Source organism: Prunus dulcis, chromosome 2 (assembly GCF_902201215.1).
Source record: "Prunus dulcis chromosome 2, ALMONDv2, whole genome shotgun sequence".
Taxonomy (NCBI): domain Eukaryota; kingdom Viridiplantae; phylum Streptophyta; class Magnoliopsida; order Rosales; family Rosaceae; genus Prunus; species Prunus dulcis.
The window spans coordinates 14359176-14367142 of NC_047651.1; the positions used below are offsets into that span (position 1 = coordinate 14359176).

The 7967-nt window shown below is 37.0% G+C and overlaps 1 protein-coding gene across 1 annotated transcript in view; it reads left to right on the forward strand.

Moving 5' to 3' along the window:
* The first annotated feature begins 1636 nt into the window (after window positions 1-1636).
* The window catches only part of LOC117618201 (disease resistance protein RUN1-like), a 13032-nt gene continuing 6701 nt past the window's right edge, over window positions 1637-7967 (forward strand). Inside the window, exons 1-5 of the mRNA XM_034347805.1 lie at window positions 1637-2222; window positions 2604-3702; window positions 3787-4077; window positions 5517-6039; window positions 6132-6247. Coding sequence (XP_034203696.1) covers window positions 1705-2222; window positions 2604-3702; window positions 3787-4077; window positions 5517-6039; window positions 6132-6247 — 2547 coding nt within the window. The 5' untranslated portion in view covers window positions 1637-1704. The remainder of the gene's footprint in view (window positions 2223-2603; window positions 3703-3786; window positions 4078-5516; window positions 6040-6131; window positions 6248-7967) is intronic.

Here is a 7967-nt window from a genome sequence, read left to right on the forward strand (position 1 = left end):
GGACGTAAGAGTAGTTGAAGGAATGATGTTCACATTATTTATTTACACGAGGACATTATATTATAGAGATGTTTAGTACTTTAATTATATAGATAAACACAATGTTCTATAATGACAAGTAGACGAACATTATATGGATACATACTAAAATGATAGTGATGTTTATTGACTCTATTTAATAATGTTGTATAATGACAAGTAGACGAGCATTGCCTTTTTATTTTCTCATTTGCGCACAGACAGTCAGTGTTCGCATTTCAAACATGCAATTACATGACCTTGATGCAAACATGCAATGCAATTGCATATCCTGATTTACAAAAGTCATTAAAAATGAACTTTATTCCAATTTAGGCTTAAATAGACTACGCAATTGCGCGTAGCATGATACAAAAACCAGACAGCTGTGTATAATTACCCTATCCTTCGTCTGATTTTATTTGCAATCAATCAACCACCAACATAACCAAAGGGCAGTTGGTTAATTTATGTCAATTCACTTCTACAAAGCTAATAGTAAAATAAATATAGTAAAAAATAAATTGAGAATTTAAATTGCACATCCACTAAATATAATTAGATACAATGATTGAAAATACAAAATTACAACCCGCCAATTATTCTTGTAACATGATATTTAAATCACAATAAAAATTACATTTAAAACTAAAATACTAGAAATGAACCAAGATATGTAGCACTTAGAACATGAGCAAAACAGTCTAAGACACCCTTTCTTTTGTTCTCCACGAGCCCGGCCTTTTGTTCCTGATTTCTAAGGTTGGAATGGGAAATATTATCATAAATCAAATAAACGTCACCCCATAAGTACTAAAACAAAAAACAAACAAAAAACAAAAAACAATCATTAGAATAAAAAAGACAAAAGAAGTGAAATCCATGACTGCCCTGCTTCAGTGCTTCTTCTCGAAACCCAACCAAATTATTGAGCTCAGGAACCATAGGAGGTAAGGAAGGGCCATTAGGCTCTGCAGACATGAATTTAAGAATTCAGAAGTGAAACAGAAGAGAAACAGATCTAAGAATTCAGTAGTACATGCATTCCCATGACTGCCCCTGCTTCAGTCTTTCTTCTCGGAACCATGCATCCCCAATACACTAAAGAAGCTCGTTTCTGGTTCTTCAACCCAACCAAATTATTGAGCTCAGGAACCATAGGAGGGAAGGAAGGGCTCTGCAGACATGAATTTAATATCCTCTCCGTGCCAAAAGCCCAAACATGAAAACCAAAGGCCCAAACAAAGGAACCTAAAACAAATCGAGGAATAATACATACAACATGAGAACTAATTTTAATTTCAAAATCGCAACTAGCCCATAGTTTATTGGAGCATAAAATTTGGATCCAGCAAGATCGAAGTGATAATAGGCGGAGGTTTCCTGGCAATGGCATGGTGTGTTCCAAGAATTTGTCATGCCATTACTCACCTTTCATTTCAAGGGGCCATGCTTTCTCCCTTTTTTTAATCTTAAACAAAGAAAAAAAAAAAACACATATTTATTTCATTTGCTTGACTCAAAAATAATAGCTTTTTAAGTCAACGGATGGATGATCCTTTCATTTGGTCATTCACAAGTGACTTGTTTATACAATCCAGGAAGGAAGAAGGAACCTCAAAACTTGATAAAAGATTTAATTTCCACCCATCAGACAGTTTGCTTGTTCACAACACCTCATCATTGATGGCACTTGTGAGAGCATCCGATCCACAAACCTCCTCTGTTTCCAGTACTTGTCGATATTGTCGTTATCACGTGTTCCTGAGTTTCAGAGGCCAAGACACTCGCAAGACTTTCACTGACCACCTCTACACGGCCCTTGTCAACGCCGGATTTCGCACTTTCCGAGACTACGATGAAGTCCAGAGAGGAGAAGGTATCAAGCTCGAACTGCAGAAAGCAATCAAACACTCACGAACTTCTGTCATTGTGTTCTCGAAAGACTACGCGTCATCCAGATGGTGCCTTGACGAGCTGGTGATGATCCTTGAACGCAAGAGAAAGACCTCAAATGACCATGTCGTTTTGCCTGTCTTCTACGATGTGTATCCATCCCATGTAAAGAAGCAGACAGGAAGTCTTGCAAAGGCATTTGCTGGACACCAAAAAACTCAACCGCTGCCGAAGGTGAAGGCATGGAGAGAGGCACTTGCAGAGGTTGCAGATCTGGCAGGGATGGTCTTGCAAAATCAAGCTCATGGGTAAATTTCATTCCTACTACCAACTGAATTAGTTTCTTTATTTGGTTGCAACTGAATTAGTATCTCGTTATTAAATGTAGTTCAAAATTTTGGTAGATTCTGTCCTTTCAAATAAAATAAAATAAAAATTATTGATAAAAACACATCCACAAAAACACTCAAGACACCCTCAGCAATCCAGATTCTTCTAAATGCATCCGGGACAGAGAAATACCTATTATCCAGCTGTTATTGCAAACATAGTTTTAAGTTCTATCTAACTCTTTCAGCACTCATCTATTATATATTTGTACCTTCTAACTTTCTGAACTTATTTCCATGGTATTTTATAACTCAAGTATATGAAATGAATTCTCTTTCATTTTTATTGCAATTTTTTAGGTATGAGTCAAAGTTCATCAAGAAAATAGTTAAAGTGATTGGAGACAAACTAAGTCGCACACCATTGAGTGTTGCTCCCAACTTGGTTGGAATGCATTCAGGAGTCGAAAGAATTAATTTCTTGTTACAACGGAGGTCAACTGATGTTGGCATACTTGTAATCTATGGGATGAGTGGAATAGGGAAAACAACCATCGCAAAGACTGTTTACAATTCAAACTTTAGAATATTTGAAGGAAGCAGCTTCCTTGAAAATATCAAAGAAGTTTCACAGCAACCCAATGGCTTAGTTCAAATACAAACACAACTTCTTTCTGATATTTTGAATGGAAGAAAAATGAAAATAAGCAATATCAGTGAGGGATTAATTAAGATTGAAGATGCAATAAGCTCTAAAAGGGTTCTTCTTGTTCTCGATGATGTGGATCATATGGACCAATTAGATGCAGTATTTCAAGTGAGAGATCGATTTTATCCAGGAAGTAAAATCATCATAACAACTAGGCGTGCAAGATTGTTAAAGGCTCATCAAATTACTGAGGTGTATGCAGTTGGAACTTTGACTCAAAAAGAATCATTGGAGCTCTTCAGTTGGCACGCTTTTGGCCAAGACCATCCTGTTGAAGATTACAAAGAATATTCAGAGAAGCTAGTCGATCATTGCGGAGGACTTCCATTAGCTCTCAAAGTTTTAGGTTCTTCTTTGTTGGGGGAAAGTGTATGTCTATGGAAAAGTGCATTGGAGAAGTTAGAAGTTATTCCAAATGGTGAAATAATAAATAAACTAAGAGTAAGCTATGACTGTTTGCAAGATGACCATGACCAAAAATTATTCCTCCACATTGCTTGTTTCTTTATCGGAATGGACAAAGATTACATTGCTAAAATACTAGATGGATGTGATTTCTATACAATTGTTGGCATTCAAAATCTCATCGATAGATGTTTGGTGATTATTGATGGATGGGACAAGGTGCAGATGCATGACCTGATTCGTGGAATGGGAAGAGAAATTGTTCGCCTAGAATCAAAGGAGCCTTGGAAGCGTAGTAGAGTATGGCATCATAAGGACTCTTTCAAAATCTTGACGGAAAAGAATGTAAGAAATATGCGTTCTATGTACACATATATGTTTTTCTTCTTGTAAATATTTTCGAAATGTTTTTCTCCTTTTCTTTTGTAGGGTACGGAAACAATTGAAGGTCTTGTCCTCAACATGCACATGTGCCCTGCTATAAACTCAAATGAGAAAGTCTTGGAAACCAATGCATTTTCAAGGATGCGGGAACTAAAACTACTCCATCTTAGTCATGTACAACTTGACGGATCTTATGCAGAATTTTGTACAGAACTAAGATGGTTGTGTTGGACTAAGTTTCCTTTGGATTCTATACCCGTTGATTTTCCTTTGGAAAGCGTTATTATTCTTGAAATGCAATACAGCGGTCTGAGACAAGTATTCAAGGGAACAAAAGTATGTTACTCTCTACTCTTTTCAATTTCTTTTTCATTTTCATTAGGCTTTTAGTTTGATAACAAATTATATATTTATAACAATTAACTCCCCGCATTATTTTCTTCTGTACATTTTCCCCTACAGTATCTTCCGTCCTTGAAGATCCTTGATCTCAGCCGTTCTCATTCCCTTACAGAAACCATTGACTTCTCATATTGCCCAAATCTAGAGAAATTGGTTCTAGTAGACTGCACAAGCCTGATTTATGTCCATGAATCCATTGGAAACCTAGAGAGACTTATTTACTTGAATATGAAAGATTTTCAAAAGATTAGGATGCTTCCCAAGAACATTTGTATGCTAAAATCACTTGAAACATTTATTATATCTGGTTGCTCAAATCTTAATGAGTTATCAATTGAGATGCTAAGGAACATGGACTCATTAAAAGTGCTTGAGATAGATGGAATTCCGATAAGTGAATTATGGCTAGGAAGAAGTTCGAGTATCTTGGGCTCTTTACCATGCTCTTTAGTAGAATTAAGTCTTTGGGGGTGCAATCTTTCGGATGATGCATTTCCTATGGATTTTAGTCATTTGTCCTCATTGCAAAGACTAAATCTAGGGAATAATCCAATTAGTAGCCTCCCAAATTGTATCAAAGGAATAGCGAGGCTCGATAAACTCTCTTTTTCCATGTGTACGAGTCTCAAATCGCTTCTGGGGTTACCAAAACTAAACAACTTGGATATTGTAGATTGCATATCATTGGAAAAAATAACGTATCAATCCATTTGCTTAGAGTCAGCCACATCATTTAGTCGCAACAATCTAGTTGAGTGGCAGTACAAGTACGCCATTGGAAGCGTAGATGTAGAAATGACCAACCTCTTGGGATTGTGCAACTTGTTGGAATCAATGGCACCCATTTTACAAAAGGATAATCCAATTCCCGTCCAGGTGTGCGCCTCTCTCTCTCTCTCTCTCTCTCTCTCTCTCTCTCTCTCTCTCATATGATCACAGGAAAGAGTTGACTAATATACAACTATGTGTATTTACTTCTTACATTGGCTTTGGTTTTACCTATTGCAACTGCTTCGGTTGAGAGAGCTTTTTCAGCTATGAATATTGTGAAAACACCATTACAAAACAAAATAGGGAATCAATGATTAAGTGATAGCTTGGTTGTTTACATTGAGAAAGATGTTTTTTTTTTTTTTGTATTAGTAATACAAATATAATGTGACGTTTTCATGATATGAAACCCCGCCCGCAATAATTGTAGGTTAATTATAATATTATTTTTTCAATTAATTATAAATAACATTATTATTTTTTAAATTATAAGAATGTTTAGTTGTCTTTATTTTTATTTTTTTGAGTTCTTAGCTTTTAAAAATTGCTCCTCAAAAATTCATGGGTCGCCGCTAATTGTCAGTTCTATTGCATATATATAGGGACTGTACGAATGTGGTATATTCAGCACATTTTTTGGTGGGAATGAGGTTCCAGGCCAATTCAGCCATAAAAGCAGAGGGTCCTCAATATCTTTTACTGTGCCATTACTTGATAATCACAGAACTCGAGGCTTGATTGTCTTTGTTGTCTATGTGAATGCTGGCTATGATTCTCCTCCTATTATCCACCACAATTATTTGCCACATATAGGAGTCAAAAATAAGAGCAAGGGTCTGAGGGGGGCGTATGGCCCGTCACACTACGGTATTCCAGGTGAAGGAGAAGACATGATATGGTTAAGCAACTGGAATTTGAAGGATGGTCAGTTACAAGGGGGCGATGAAGTGGTTGTTTCTGTAATTATGAAATCCGGGCTTCTGGTAAAGGAGTTGGGCATCCGACTTGTGCAGGTGCAACAAGAAGAGAATCATAATATGATGGGTATTTCCACAGATTCTTCTTATGGCCGTCAAATATGGTATAATATGCGCCTTGGGGACTCTGATGAAGAAGATAAGAGAGGTGTGATGTTTTATTGACGCATTTCATAATTTTACTCCAACTATTTCCAAATTTGTTGGGATTTTCACTTGCCTTGTTTATATGTTTTCCAGAGGAGGTTTTCTCTCGTTTTGTATGTTTACCAGACGAAGAAGAAGAGCAACAAGATGATATCACAGTTGCAACCACCACAGGCAGCAATAACTCAGGCGGCCTCCGTGGCTGGAAGGTGCTCGTCACCGCAGCTTGCTTCTTTCTCACCCTTACTCTCATCACTCGGTCTTCTCCCTCACTCAGAAAGAAGCAACCGTCCACAAACCCTCATCTCAACAGCAGACTATCTGTTTTCTCTTCTTAGAAGGCAACTTTTTCAGGTAATAAAAGGCTCTGTTTCTGCGGATAACCAGATCAGAATCATCAAATAATATACTAGCTGTTATAAAATGAACTGGGATATGTGCGAATATTGAGCTGCACGTAAAGTAGATGAGACACAGCATTTAACGAGGTTCGGCTATGCCTACGTCCTCAGAGAGCAGCAACAGTAACCTTTCATTCATAACATAATAGGGCTACAACTTTAGTATTTACAATATGTATGCTCACTGAATTTTCTCTCTAGGGGAATTTCTCTTTGCTCTCTTTCTCTTCACACACTCACCCTCTTTCTTCCTTCCCTTCATCTTCTCTCATTTCATCTTACATTACAAGCAAATATAATGCCTATTTATAGGCAAAGCAAATGGCTTGGTTTGGTGGGTGTGTGATTTGGTTTGGTAAGTGTGTGGTTTGGTTTGATGGGTGTGTGGTTTGATTTGGTGGGTGTGTGGTTTGATTTTGTGTTGAACTTGAATGTTAGAGCATGTGGGCTTCACCCATTCTTCTTTACAACACTCCCCCTTGGAGACCACATGTCCCTAGATTGGTTGTCTCATTAAAACCTTGCTTGGAGAAAACCTAGTGAGGTAGAAAACTGATGGAAGGAAGAAAGAAGAGTATAACAATCTGTATAGCATACTTCTGGATGCTCCCCCTGATTAATATCTCCCCTTGATGTCTTCATGACTATCTTTTGGAGTGAGAATCTTTCGGAGTGAGTGGAGGATGTAGCCATTAATAATTCTCGTAGTTGAGTAAGTAAATATATTTCCAGGGAGCTATCTCTATGTAAATCATAAAATTTTTCAGAGTCCGCGTTTCCAACAAAACTTGGGCTATTTGTAAGTTCACTTGAAAGAATATGCCCGTACATGGTGTTATGCAGAAATAGCATCAAATATACCTCACATCATCCCAAAATGATGGTGATGGAGTTGAGCCTTATCTGAAAAATATGATGTCCGGTCCAATATACTTCCGGAAAATCCTTAAAGTGTCCAACGGATAATCCTCATAAAAATGCTTCAATACTTTCTTAGTATAAGCAAGAATCTTGTTGGCATAATGCTCGATCTTTAAGTCGAGACAAATATTTCTGGAACTCTTGAGAAGCTTTAATGTGTTGCAAACACATTATAATCAATATACTCACTGAGGCAATTTATGTACATTAACATTGAGTACAGATTTTGTGCTTCAGGCACATGTCATTCAGGGACTTGCTTCATGCAATTTCAATCCTTTCAAGGATTTTGTTTAAAGGGATTAAACTTTATGACACATTATATAGCTTTAACCTAGCTATTTATACATCTTTAGGAAATCGCTTCTGGCAATATGCTCCGTGCCTTTAATAACCTTTAAAGATAACATGTTGGTCTCCGTAAATGTGCAATAAGGGGCACAATTGAATTTGTAAATATGGAGAAAACCCAACATTCCTTGTTTATGCCAAAAACATTGTGTCATACAAAGTAGTTATATTCCCTTCTATTCCGAACACCCAAGTATAACTTTCAGTATTAACAAATTTTGGGGTTCGTATTGTGGGTTTGTTCTTTCATGTTCAT